Source organism: Grus americana, chromosome Z (assembly GCF_028858705.1).
Source record: "Grus americana isolate bGruAme1 chromosome Z, bGruAme1.mat, whole genome shotgun sequence".
Taxonomy (NCBI): domain Eukaryota; kingdom Metazoa; phylum Chordata; class Aves; order Gruiformes; family Gruidae; genus Grus; species Grus americana.
In genome coordinates, this window is record NC_072891.1 from 41,918,959 (window position 1) to 41,932,988 (window position 14,030).

General features: G+C 45.2%; 1 protein-coding gene across 2 annotated transcripts in view; it reads left to right on the forward strand.

Annotated features, from left to right (window-relative positions):
- The window catches only part of APBA1 (amyloid beta precursor protein binding family A member 1), a 108,495-nt gene that overhangs the window by 90,968 nt on the left and 3,497 nt on the right, over positions 1-14,030 (forward strand). For both annotated transcript variants that reach the window (XM_054808758.1, XM_054808759.1), the window contains 4 exons: positions 746-925; positions 1,730-1,942; positions 11,961-12,080; positions 12,737-12,877. In XM_054808758.1, the coding sequence (XP_054664733.1) occupies positions 746-925; positions 1,730-1,942; positions 11,961-12,080; positions 12,737-12,877 (654 nt within the window). The remainder of the gene's footprint in view (positions 1-745; positions 926-1,729; positions 1,943-11,960; positions 12,081-12,736; positions 12,878-14,030) is intronic.

Here is a 14,030-nt window from a genome sequence, read left to right on the forward strand (position 1 = left end):
CTGCAGGTGCAAGAGAGTGCACGCAAAAAGGACAGGCTGAGAAGGAAAGGGGCAAGGAACTGGCAGAGTCATGGGAGCTGGAGGGAGGGAAAGAAGAAATCTAGAGGAGAGAGGTTGAAGGAGGTAGCAGGGTGGAGAAGGAGATGTGTATGACCATTTCCAGTCCCTTCAAGGCCTGGATCTGGTCACTAGTTGCTCCCCTTTTCCTCTTTCATCTGAGACTGAGGTAGGAGCAGCCAGCGTGGACGTGATGGTTTTAAAGGGGGGTAAGAAAAGGAGGAAATACCCTCTTAAATGTGGTTGTGTGTTTTCTAGAAGACATTTTCCTTTCCACTGCTGGCTTGTCAGGGAATGGCATTGCCTCTGCTAGAAATGAGAACAGCTATCTGGGAGCTGCATGTGTGGAAGAATTGTAGGTGTGAGCTACAGTCACTGCAGCGGGTATACCTTTACATTTATATTAGTTCTTACCTGTGAAAGGATGGCTTTATTTATATTTCTCATTTATAATTGCTTTCCAAAGATGGATTCATGGCACAGGTGAATGTGTGGACATTTTGTGGGTCTTTTAAATTAATCTTTAATGCACAAATATTTTTAAAACTGGACTGTAGTAACTTCACTTGTAGGTTCATCAGCTTGACTTGATGATCCATTTTACAGTGTGAAAATGAGAAAGTGTCAGTGGACAAGACCATCAGAATGTTTCACTTTTTTGTTTTCTCTTCTCTGGGAACTGCTACAGGCACAGCTGATTGCACAGTCCATAGGTCAAGCTTTTAGTGTGGCCTACCAGGAATTTCTGAGGGCAAATGGAATCAACCCAGAAGACCTTAGCCAGAAGGAATATAGTGACTTGCTCAATACCCAGGACATGTACAATGATGACCTGATTCACTTCTCCAAATCCGAAAACTGCAAAGATGTATGTCTCATTTTTTTTCCGTAACAGCATTAAGCTGGTCTGTACCAGTTGCAGTTGGAAAACCATTAATATTTCCTATAAGTGACCTCAGTGAGCCTAGAATATCCTCCCAAGTAGGACACGCTGTCATCAGTGCTGTTTCAAAGGCAAAAAGTGAACCCAAAATTTATCAGCAGTGAAATTATTTACCATCTGGTTTGTGTTCTTTTTACCAAACAATTCTCAGACATGTTTGACATTGTATGTTAATGAAATGAATTTAAAATAGATTAACAGAGTAATTCAGTTTAACAGATTGCAGTAAACAATATAAATTTATAGAGGCATGGGTGTTTGGAAGTGGCTGATTCCAGATTTCAAAGGATTGTATTTGCTGAAAGGATTTGCAGCTTGGTTAATAAAGATGAACCAGTGCACCACTGCAACACACAGGTAGTGGTTTTCCAATCCACAGTCATAAACTCTTGCAATCTCTTCCAGTTTAGTTTTTTCTACTGAAGCCCATGGCACCAGGGTTTCTTCCTCTCCCCATTTCCTCTCCTCATATACAGAAATAACTTGTGAGGGGTGTTTTGCACTAAGCCAAATCTGTATTGTGTAGCATTGATTATTTCATGTTTGAATACAAATGAAATGTAGTAAAATGCGTGCCCTGGGTTTTTTTGCCTTTGAATTATAAACACAGGTTGCAAATAAGGAGAGGTATGCGTTGGTTGGTTATATGAATGTCTGGGAAGGTGGGTGTTCATCAGTTCCATAGGTGTGAAGAAGCGTTTTTTTGAAACACTTTTTCTTATGATACAGGTTTACATTGAAAAGCAAAAGGGAGAAATCCTAGGTGTAGTGATTGTGGAGTCTGGCTGGGGATCCATTTTGCCTACAGTTATCATAGCCAACATGATGCATGGAGGACCAGCAGAGAAGTCTGGGAAGCTGAACATAGGGGACCAGATCATGTCAATCAATGGGACCAGTTTGGTTGGTTTACCACTCTCAACGTGTCAGAGCATTATAAAGGTATGGAGAATGTTTCTGTAAGTTACACTTTACTTGTATAGACAAAGGCTCTGAAGAAATTTACTCCATAAGAGACTATTTTGTTAAGAAGGAAGATATTACCAGATAGACATCTGAAGACACTTAAAATTTTGTGTGAGAAATGGAGGCATAGATGCCTAATATTATCCTAAGCCATATTAGCTGTTTAAAAGCCTCTTATCTGGCTGAACTAGAGCTGATGCTTTTTTCTTACTGTTGATAACAACTTTTAAAACTCTTAAACTTTGAATTAAAGACATACTTACCCTCTGCAGAAATTTTGCATGAATTATTTGAAAGTGTGATGCTTCTCTTCACTTGGCTAAATGGGATATTTTAATTAGAAGAGCTTTCTTCTAGTTGTCAGAAAAGCATGCAGTCAAGGTCAACTTGAACTGAATGGTGTCTGGGGTAGCTGTAGCATACATGGGAACAGGTATTTAAACATCAGAGTTTCAAAAGCTGGAAAGATGCATTGCTAGGGAATGTTTGAGATGAAGCTATATGGACACTTTTATCGAAATAGCCCCACAGAGCTCCTGCAGATCATAACACGTAGACAGATAATGTAATGCTGGTGGTGTACTATACAGAAATCCTCCTCTGATTTCTAGGAATATGCCTGTTAAACTTATTTATTTAGGCAACTTTCTAGTAACAAGTTGTATTATGTGACATGATTTTTCTGCATCTTGTACTTTTTTAAATTGCAAAGTAAATTTTTCATTTGCAAAGTAAAAAAAAATTACAAACTAATTTTTCTGTGTGTGTGTCCACGGATTAGTTTCTTTATACTTGAACTAAAATGTATGCTATAAAGACTTCCCATTCTGGTTTCCAAAAATGTTAATGCTGAGTTCTGTTTTGTAATAGGTGCATAAGTCTGTGAATCACCCATTTTAGATTCAGTGAGTAGAAATGATAGCCTGGAAGTGTAGCATGCTAAGAACATGGCAAAAACAGTTAAATTTGTGAAGGAAGGAAAAAAAGTCATATTAAATATCTTTGTGCCAGTTGCAGTGGAACAAAACTTCCTGCAAATTTGGGCTTTTCATGTTAACCATACTTGTTTCCTATCCCACATCAGTTTTATTTCTAAAACTGTGATGAATTACGCTTCTCTAATTCAGAGGCTTTTCAGGTGGAGTTTCATTATGCTCATGTGCACTTTCTCCAAAGAGAAACAACCAGCTTTGCTGTTTCCAGCTTCTGCAGCCCTTTTCCTCACTGATACTGCTGTTGCCATAGGAACTGCCAGCCATTGTCTTTCTAAAGAGGAGATAGTCTGTATGTTTGCAGGTCTTCAGAACCATACTGTTCATATAGCACTTCTGGTTACAAGTATATATGTCACTGAATGATCTAAGCACACATTTAAATGTGGTGGAAATACCTCAGGATTTCAGATTTCTTCAGCATGCTGTAAGGACTCCTATGAACAGATGAGAATATTATGTAGATAAGAAGAATATCTTGCAAGAACTTCAAATAAGATAATTTCAGTATTATGGATGTAATCTCTGCTACTAATTGACCATAAACCAATTGCAAACTGACAGAGCTTGGAAGAAGCTTTCCATATGTGGTGGTTATTCCCTAATTGTATTACGCTACTTGTATTTTTTACAGAAGCATCTGGTGCTGGCTACTATCAGAAGCAGATTCAGGGACTGGATAAGCAAATTAAGTTGGTCAAATGACACAATTGTTTTGTTTCTGATCAGCATATATTACCAATCTGCATAATACTGAAAATTAACCACTTTTGAAATACGTGCACTTTCTGTAAAATTAGAAAAATTATTTGTTTGGAACCACATTACTTTTTTTGCAAGCAATATATGTAAACAACTTGTACATTTACCAGGGAAGTAAGAGCACAGTGATATCCACTCTTTTGAGGGCACGTAACCTGAGTGAACTCAGATGACTGAAGTTAGACACCTAAATTCCTCATAGAAATGGACAACTCCAGTGCATGACTCCTGTCCTCCTGGATTTAGAAGGCTGAGGCAAAAGCCCCTCAGACTTTTTAGTAAACATTGTACCCACAGCTTAGTACAGGTCAATTAGTCCCTGTCTTCTCTTATGTGTGTCATTGTGAAGACCTGCATATAGAAGATGAATGGCCCTTGAGCACGTGTGGTGTGCTGCTAACCTCTCACCAGAGTGGAGGAGCCCATAGTCATGGAAGAGATGGAGTTCGGACCTTCTTTCTGCTGAGAGCAGAGCAGAGCACAGCCATGGGCTTTGTCATTTTGTGTTCATGCACCTGTTCTCTTGGAGCCACTCTCAATAATGAGCCATGCTGAGCTCAACACTGTGGAAGTGAGGGCAGCTGTTTCCCCTGTGATGACTGCATCCAGGTCAAGGCACTGACAAGAAAACAGACTCTAAGGCAGTTCACCCTGGCAGGGTGCCGGTTTAGATATTCAAGTCTCTGCTGAAACAGGAGTTTGGCTGAACAGAATCAGCAGCGGTAAACTGGATGTAGAGCCTTCAGTGTATTACCTTAGCTACAGTAGGATTTTTTTTTTTAATTAACCTTTTGAAGTCAGTGTTGGACATCTGTTAGTTGCAGTGGGACCCAGATTTCAATTGTACATATAAAAGGCATTCAGAAGTAGGTACTGGAATTGGTAGGTGCTGTAGTAACTAAGGTTGAAGTTGCTGTATTCTTTATAAGGCATTGTCCTGGTTCTGGCAAGGCTAGAGTTAATTTCACAAGGAGCCAGGACAGGTGACCCAAGCTGGCCGGGGGCTATTCCATACCATGTGACGTCATGCTCACCATAAAAGGGGGCCGGTCGGGCAGGGGCGGGTTCGGCTGGCTCCGGGACAGGCTGAGCGTCCGGTCGGTCGGTCGGTCGTCGGATTGGTAAATTGTTCTTTGTTATCACCCACTGTGAATATCTGTTATCAGTACTGTTGTTGATTGTTTCCCTCTCCCTTGCTGTCCCAGTAACCTGCCCTTATCCCAACCCTCGAGGCTTTGCCGTTGTTTTTCCGTTCTCCTCCGCAGCCCGCCGGGGGAGGGGTGAGTGAGCGGTGTGTGGCACCCAGCTACCGGCTGGGGCTAAACCACGTCAGTCCTTTTTTTGGCGCCCAACGTGGGGCTCGAAGGGTTGTGATAACGACAAGTTTGAAAAAACAAAGTTGTTATAAGCATCTGTAATGTTATTGAAACAGTTGCTGGTCATAATGATGTTCTGTTTGGTCACATGGCTCTGGTTTGTAAACCCATGTTTATGTAATCCCTGCGGCGCTGTTTATCATCTCTGGGAGAGGGTTTTATGTTCTCATGTTGTTGTATTGTGTGATAATGACTTATGATAAGATATCATTGACGGTCATGAGTCTGAGCTGGTACTTGTATGTAGCATTTCTGTCAGGCCCGTACCTCGGTCAGTATCTTTCAGAACTGATTAATAATTGCACCCAATCTATGGGAAAGACAGGGGGGGATACCTTCTCTCACTCTTTCACCTCCCCTTTTCCCTTTTGGTTGGTTACAACAATTTTTGAGAATTTTGAATACCCTTGGAATGTTCAGGCCAGTATATTCCTATTGCTAGGTCTCCTGCATGCTTTCCAAGTCCTGTTCAGGGTTAGCAAAAATTGTTTCAAGAATACCACCCAAGGATCTTCCCCAAGGCTGAATGGTCAGGGCTGGCATGGCATGTGGGAGACTATGGGCGGGTATCTAGAGACCTTCTCACCCCCAATGGTTTGGAGCTTCACTCCCGAACAACTGCAAGACCCTGATAAAATGGTAGAATATTTGAAAGGAAAATGCTGTGGGGATTCTAAGGAGACACAACTTACTGCACTGTGCTGGGCCCTGGCCACAATCTATCAAACACTGCTTGAGAGTAGACAGCACCACCCAGAGGGAGAGAGCAGACCCACAGGCCCCGCAGCTGCCCAAACCCCCGCAACAGGCACCGCAGCTGCCCAAACCCCCGCAACAGGCACTGTAGCCGAGCCAAAAGATCAACCCATACCAGTATCAGTCGCCCCTATACACAAAAAGAAATACACAAGGAAATCGGTTTGTTTAGCGAAGGATGATGATGAATCGGGACCATCATGAGAACAGGAAGAAGAGCCAGAACCAGAAGTGATCACCCGATCCCTGTCCCTGAGTGAGCTGCGAGATATGCGGAAAGATTTCAGCCGCCTTCCAGGGGAGCACATTATTACCTGGCTGCTCCGCTGCTGGGATAACGGGGCCAGTAGCCTGGAACTGGAGGGCAGGGAGGCCAAGCAGCTAGGTTCCTTGTCTAGGGAAGGGGGAATTGACAAGGCAATTGGGAAGAAGGCACAGGCCCTCAGCCTCTGGAGGCGACTCCTGTCAAGTGTGAGGGAAAGGTATCCTTTCAGCGAAGATGTCGTATGTCGGCCAGGCAAGTGGACCACTATGGAGAGAGGTATCCAATATCTGAGGGAATTAGCTGTGCGGGACATGGTTTATTATGATCCGGACAATGCACAGTTGCCCACAGACCCCGATGAAGTCCAGTGTACCCGACCCATGTGGCGAAAATTTGTACGAAGTGCACCATCATCGTACGCCAACTCACTGGCAGTCATCGACTGGAAAAGTGAAGAGGCACCCACAGTGGACGAAGTGGCTGGCCGACTCCGGCAATATGAAGAGAGCCTTTCTTCCTCCCTCGTCTTGGCTGTGGAGAAACTGTCCCAGGACGTCCGGCAACTCAAAGAGGATATATCTTACTCCCCACCTGTACAGACCCGTATTGCAGCTGTTAGGAGTAAGCATTTTTCTGCTCCGGAGAGGGGATATAGAGCATACACACCACGAGATATCCTGTGGTTTTATCTGCGTGACCATGGAGAAGACATGAGGAAATGGGATGGGAAGCCTACCTCAACCCTGCGGGCACGAGTACATGAGCTACAAGGCAAGACAGCTGTAAAAAGGGACTCTTCCAGAAAGAATGCCGCTCCAGTTTCCACCCGGCAGCCCCCCAGACCAAGTGAAAGGCCCGATCGTACTTATGATCCTCTTGAAGGGACTTCTAAGTCCTTTTTGCAAGAGGTGAATAGTGACTATGATGAGCAGGATTAGAGGGGCCCTGCCTCCAGCCAGGTGGAGGAAAGGGACAATAGGGTTTATTGGACTGTGTGGATCCGATGGCCTGGCACATCGGACCCACAAGAGTACAAAGCCCTAGTGGACACTGGTGCACAGTGTACCTTACTGCCATCAAACTATGAAGGGGTGGAACCGATATCTATTTCTGGTGTGACGGGGGGATCCCAACAGTTAACTCTGTTGGAGGCTGAAGTAAGTCTAACTGGGAATGAGTGGCAGAAGCACCCCATTGTGACTGGGCCAGAGGCTCCGTGCATCCTGGGCATAGATTACCTCTGGAAAGGGTATTTCAAAGATCCAAAAGGCTACCGGTGGGCTTTTGGAATAGCTGCTTTGGAAGCGGAGGAAATTGAACCATTGTCTAGTTTGCCCGGTCTCTTGGAGGAACCTTCTGTTGTAGGGTTGCTGAGGGTTGAAGAGCAACAGGTGCCGATTGCTACCACAGCTGTGCACCGGCGGCAATACCGCACCAACAGAGACTCCCTGGTTCCCATCCACGAGCTAATTCGTCAACTGGAGGGTCAGGGAGTGATCAGCAGAACCCGCTCACCCTTTAACAGTCCCATATGGTCAGTGCGGAAGTCCAATGAAGAGCGGAGGCTGACGGTAGACTATCGTGGCCTGAATGAAGTCACACCGCCGATGAGTGCTGCTGTGCCAGACATGCTGGAACTTCTATATGAACTGGAGTCAAAGGCAGCCAAGTGGTGTGCCACAATTGATATAGCTAATGCATTTTTCTCGATCCCTTTGGCAGCAGAGTGCAGGCCACAGTTTGCCTTCACTTGGAGGGCCATCCAGTACACCTGGAATCGACTGCCCCAGGGGTGGAAACACAGCCCCACCATTTGCCATGGACTGATCCAGACTGCACTGGGACAGGGTGAAGCCCCAGAGCACCTGCAATACATTGATGACATCATTGTATGGGGCAACTCAGCAGAGGAAGTTTCTGAGAAAGGGAAGAAAATAATCCAAATCCTGCTGCAGGCTGGCTTTGCCATAAAACGAAGTAAGGTGAAGGGGCCTGCGCAGGAAATCCAGTTTTTAGGAATAAGGTGGCATGATGGGCAGCGTCAGATCCCAATGGATATTATCAACAAAATAGCAGCCATGTCTCCACCAACCAACAAAAAGGAGACACAGGCCTTCTTAGGTGTTGTGGGTTTCTGGTGAATGCACATTCCGAATTACAGTCTAATAGTAAGCCCTCTCTACCACGTAACCCGGAAGAAGAATGATTTTAAATGGGGCCCTGAGCGACGACAAGCTTTTGAACAAATTAAACAGGAAATAGTTCATGCCGTAGCTCTTGGGCCAGTCTGGGCAGGACCAGATGTAAAAAATGTGTTGTACACCGCAGCCGGGGAGAATGGCCCTACCTGGAGTCTCTGGCAGAAAGCACCAGGGGAGACTCGAGGTCGACCCCTGGGGTTTTGGAGTCGGGGATACAGAGGATCTGAGGCCCACTACACTCCAACGGAAAAGGAGATATTGGCAGCCTATGAAGGGGTTCGAGCTGCTTCAGAGGTGATTGGCACTGAAGCACAGCTCCTCCTGGCACCCCGACTGCCAGTGCTGGGCTGGATGTTCAAAGAGAGGGCTCCTTCTACACATCATGCAACCGATGCTACGTGGAGTAAGTGGGTTGCACTGATTACACAGCGGGCTCGAATAGGAAGCCCCAGTCGTCCAGGAATTCTGGAAGTGATCACAGACTGGCCAGAAGGGAAAGATTTCGGAATGTCGCCAGAGGAGGAGGTGACACGTGCTGAAGAAGCCCCACCGTATAATAAACTAACAGAAGATGAGAAACCATGTGCCCTCTTCACTGATGGGTCCTGCCGCATCGTGGGAAAGCATCGAAGGTGGAAGGCCGCTGTATGGAGTCCTACATGGTGAGTTGCAGAAGCTGCTGAAGGACAAGGTGAATCGAGCCAGTTTGCAGAGGTGAAAGCCATCCAGCTGGCTTTAGATATTGCTGAAAGAGAAAAGTGGCCAACACTGTACCTCTATACTGACTCATGGATGGTGGCCAATGCCCTGTGGGGGTGGTTACAGCAGTGGAAGCGAAACAACTGGCAACGCAGAGGCAAACCCATCTGGGCTGCCCCATTGTGGCAAGATATTGCTGCCCGGCTAGAGAAGCTAGTTGTAAAGGTACGTCATGTAGATGCCCATGTACCCAACAGTCGGGCCACAGAGGAACATCAGAACAACCAGCAGGTGGATCAGGCTGCCAAGATTGAAGTGGCTCAGGTGGATTTGGACTGGCAGCGTAAGGGTGAATTGTTCATAGCTCGGTGGGCCCATGACACCTCAGGCCATCAAGGAAGAGATGCGACATATAGATGGGCCCGTGATTGAGGGGTGGACTTGAGCATGGACGCCATCTCACAGGTCATCCATCAATGTGAAACATGCGCCGCCATCAAGCAAGCCAAGCGGGTAAAGCCTCTGTGGTATGGAGGCCGATGGTTGAAATATAAATATGGGGAAGCATGGCAAATCGACTACATCACGCTCCCACAAACCCGCCAAGGCAAGCGTTATGTTCTTACAATGGTGGAAGCAACCACTGGATGGCTGGAAACATATCCTGTGCCCCATGCCACTGCCCGGAACACCATCCTGGGTCTTGAAAAGCAAGTCTTGTGGCAACATGGCACCCCAGAGAGAACTGAGTCAGACAATGGGACTCATTTTCGGAACAACCTCATAGACACCTGGGCCAAAGAGCATGGTATTGAGTGGGTATATCACATCCCCTACCATGCACCAGCCTCTGGGAAAATTGAAAGGTACAATGGACTGCTAAAAACTACCCTGAGAGCAATGGGTGGTGGGACCCTCAAACACTGGGACACCCATTTAGCAAAGGCCACCTGGTTAGTTAACACTAGGGGATCTGCCAATCGAGCTGGCCCTGCCCAATCAAAATTTCCACGCCCAGTAGAAGGGGATAAAGTTCCTGTAGTGCGCATGAAAAATATGTTGGGTAAAACAGTTTGGGTTATCTCCGCTTCAGGCAAAGGCAAGCCCATCTGTGGGATTGCTTTTGCTCAGGGACCAGGGTGCACTTGGTGGGTGATGAGAAAAGATGGGGAAGTCCGGTGTGTACCCCAAGGGGATTTGATTTTGGGTGAAAATAGCCAATAAATCAAATTGTATGATATTAATAGCTATATACTGTATCAATGGTATGACCATAAGAATCACCCAAAACTAATGAAGGATGGACTTTGAAACTGAACAAAGTGCCATGATGATGGGAACTAGAACTGACTTCAACTGGTGCCCAGGAACTTCATTAAAAATCACATCTTTGACATCCAGACTGTGATCATGGACCACACCAGATACACCGGCCGTGAAAACTCTGGATGTAGCGTGCAACAATCCACGCACCATTGCTCCTGCTCTGAGAGACTGTAATGACAGATGGAACCCAAAAGCCATGGACTAAATGAACTTGATAGGCGATAGCCTGTAGAATTAAGGGAATGAGATCTGTGAAATAATCTGGGCATGACGTAGATGGTATGCAATAAGGGGTGGATAATGTCCTGGTTCTGGCAAGGACAGAGTTAATTTCACAAGGAGCCAGGACAGGTGAGCCAAGCTGGCCGGGGGCTATTCCATACCATGTGACGTCATGCTCACCATAAAAGGGGGCCGGTCGGGCAGGGGCGGGTTCGGTGTGGCTCTGGGACAGGCTGAGCGGTCGGTCGGATTGGTAAATTGTTCTTTGTTATCACCCACTGTGAATATCTGTTATCAGCACTGTTGTTGATTGTTCCCCTCTCCCTTGCTGTCCCAGTAACCTGCCCTTATCCCAACCCTCGAGGCTTTGCCGTTGTTTTTCCGTTCTCCTCCCCAGCCTGCCGGGGGAGGGGTGAGTGAGCAGTGTGTGGCACCCAGCTACCGGCTGGGGCTAAACCATATCAGGCATTTCTTTCTTGATGTGGATTTTACTTATGTATTTATTTATGCTAATCCTCTGTGTGAATGAAGCATTTCAGAAAAATATCTTCACAGTCTCTAAGAGCTCTGAATACCTGAAGTTGTACAAAGGGTCAGATTGCAGTTATCTGCATTTTTACATTTGAGTTTTCATGGACCCACATGATCACAGAGTCTCTGAGGCTGGCAGTCACCGCTGAAGCTGGTCTAGACCAACACTTTGGTTCAAACTAGAACAGGTTGCTTAGGGCTGTGCCCACTAGGCTTTAAATAACTCCAAGGTTGGATACTCCACAACCTCACTGGGTAATCTGTTCCAGTATTTTACCACCCTGACGGTAAAAATAAATTTTCCTCCTTCAGTGTTATGGTAGCAAGGAGTTAATGATGAATGTGATTTAACTCATTAAGAAAGGAGAACGAATGGAAGTTAGGAGCACTGCTTATACAAGCATGATATGAGCAGGACCTGCTGTTTGCTTGACAGAATTGAATATTTTCTGCAAGGAAGCCACTTATTTGTATCTTAGCTACTTATTTAAAATTTTATTTCCCATGCACAGTCATTGGCTTTTTTGGTGAGCTGTATAAACCTGTTTATTATTCTTTTTATATGTGATTTGTTTTATCAAATGAGGAAATTGCTGACAGGAAGCAAATTTTCTTAAAACAACTGTATCAGCCTCTTGGCAAGAAAAAATTGATGTTTTATCACTCATTTCACTGAATATTCTGATGCTTGTGTCTGGCATTCAGTAATCAGATTCTGTTACAATGTATACAAAGAGCTGTTTATTCAGGGCTGTTCCCATGTCAATATTTTAACACTTCTCCCCCCACACACCCCCAAAGTGCTTATGTTAAATGTTTTGCTCTGTCTTTGCCAGCATTTTTCATGGTGATTTCTTTTTGCAGGGTTTGAAGAACCAGGCCCGGGTTAAACTGAACATAGTTAGGTGTCCTCCAGTAACCACAGTCTTGATCAGGAGACCAGACCTCAGATACCAGTTGGGTTTCAGTGTGCAGAATGGAATTGTAAGTAGCTTCCACACTCTCTAGTTAAGCTTTAATATGCATGAGCCTTCTTGTCTATTTGTGGGTAAGTTTAAGTGTGGGAAGAGGGAAGCTGCCATTTTCTCCCTTACAGCAAGCATGACTTTGCACATGTGTTAACTCAGCTTTTATATCTTAGACTTAAACAGAGTTATTTTTTGTCTTTGACTTTATTTAGTTCACAACTTTAAAGTCAGCCAGAGGAACAGGAAAGCTGTTTTAGGTTAGAGAAGCAAAAATGTGTAGCAGAGGCTGCTTTCAGTCTGCATCATTCATGTCTCTAACCAAGCCATTGCATGATCCTAGAAGAAAAAAACTGTCCTTTTTTGTTGTAAGACGTCTTACAACTTTGAACATAGTTAAACTGTGGTCCTTCATACACTCTTAAATTTCCAAACGACAGCACATGCTATGTACAACACAGCCCTTTCTGACAGTTTGTTCTGTTCTTGGAAGAGAATATCCAGTAGTTATTTGTCACTCACAAATTTTACTTTGAATGAGTGATCCGTTACATTTTAGAATTTGTTGCAAGCCTCTGTGTTTAAATGCTGATTTACAGTTGACAGGCAAAAATGGGTAATCTAAAGCTTCTCTTCCGTATCTGGACTCTAATAAATTTGTCCTTTCTTTTCCAGATCTGTAGCCTTATGAGAGGAGGTATAGCAGAGCGAGGAGGTGTGCGCGTCGGCCATCGGATCATTGAAATCAATGGACAGAGTGTTGTAGCGACACCCCATGAGAAAATTGTTCACATTCTCTCAAATGCTGTTGGTGAGGTAAGAGCAGGCAATGTGTCTAAGCAATATAATTCATCACTGCTACCAGTGACAACCAGTGGAAACCAGTAAAAAGTGGTGTCCCTCAAGGGACCATATTGGAACCAATACTTTATAATATCTTCACCAACTACATAGACAAGTGGGACCGAGTGCACCTTCAGCAAGTTTGCAGATGACACTAAGCTCAGAGGTGTAGTGGATAAGCTCAAGGAAAGGGATGCCATTAAAGGGACCTTGACAGGCTTGAAAAGAGGGCCCATGTGACCCTTGTGAAGTTCAACACGGCCAAGTGCAAGGTCCTGTACATGGGTCGGAGCAATCTCCCACATCAGTACAGACTGCAGGATGGATGGATGGATTGAGAGCAGCCCTATGGAAAAGGAATTGGGTGGTGGATGAAAAATTGGACATGAGCCAGCAGTGTGCACTTGCAGCCCAGAAAGCCAGTCGTATCCTGGGCTGCATCAAAAGCAGCGTGACCAGCAGGTCGAGGGAGGTGATCCTGCCCCTCTGCTCCGCTCTCATGAGACCCCGCCTGGAGTACTGCATCCAGCTCTGGGGTCGCCCATACAAGAAAGCCATGAACCTGTTGGAGATGGTCCAGAGGAGGGCCACGAAGCTGATCAGAGGGCTGGAGCACCTCTCCTATGAGGACTGAGGCTGAGAGAGTTGGGGTTGTTCAGCCTGGAGAAGAGAAGGGTCCAGGGAGACCTTACTGCAGCCTTTCAATATTTAAAGGAGGCTTATAAGAAAGATGGAGACAGACTTTTTACCACGGCCTGTAGTGACAGGACAAGGGGCAACAGTTTTAAGCTGAAAGAGAGTAGATTTAGATTAGATATTAGGATGAAATTCTTTACTGTGAGGGTGGTGAGGCACTGGAACAGGTTGCCCAGAGAAGCTGTGGATGCCTCATCCCTAGAAGTGTTCAAGGCCAGGTTGGAACTCTTCCATAATTCTGTGATTCTACCTCTATTAGCCTCTTGCTATTCAGACCTAAAAAGTGGAAGTGAGAGCAAGCCAGCATACCATTTCTTTTATTATTTACCCATAGTTCTATGTTTTAGAAGAACCCTTATCTGAAAATATGAAGTGTTCAGAACTTTAGATGGTGCGTTGATACTAAACATGCTGTTTCATAAAATCACTG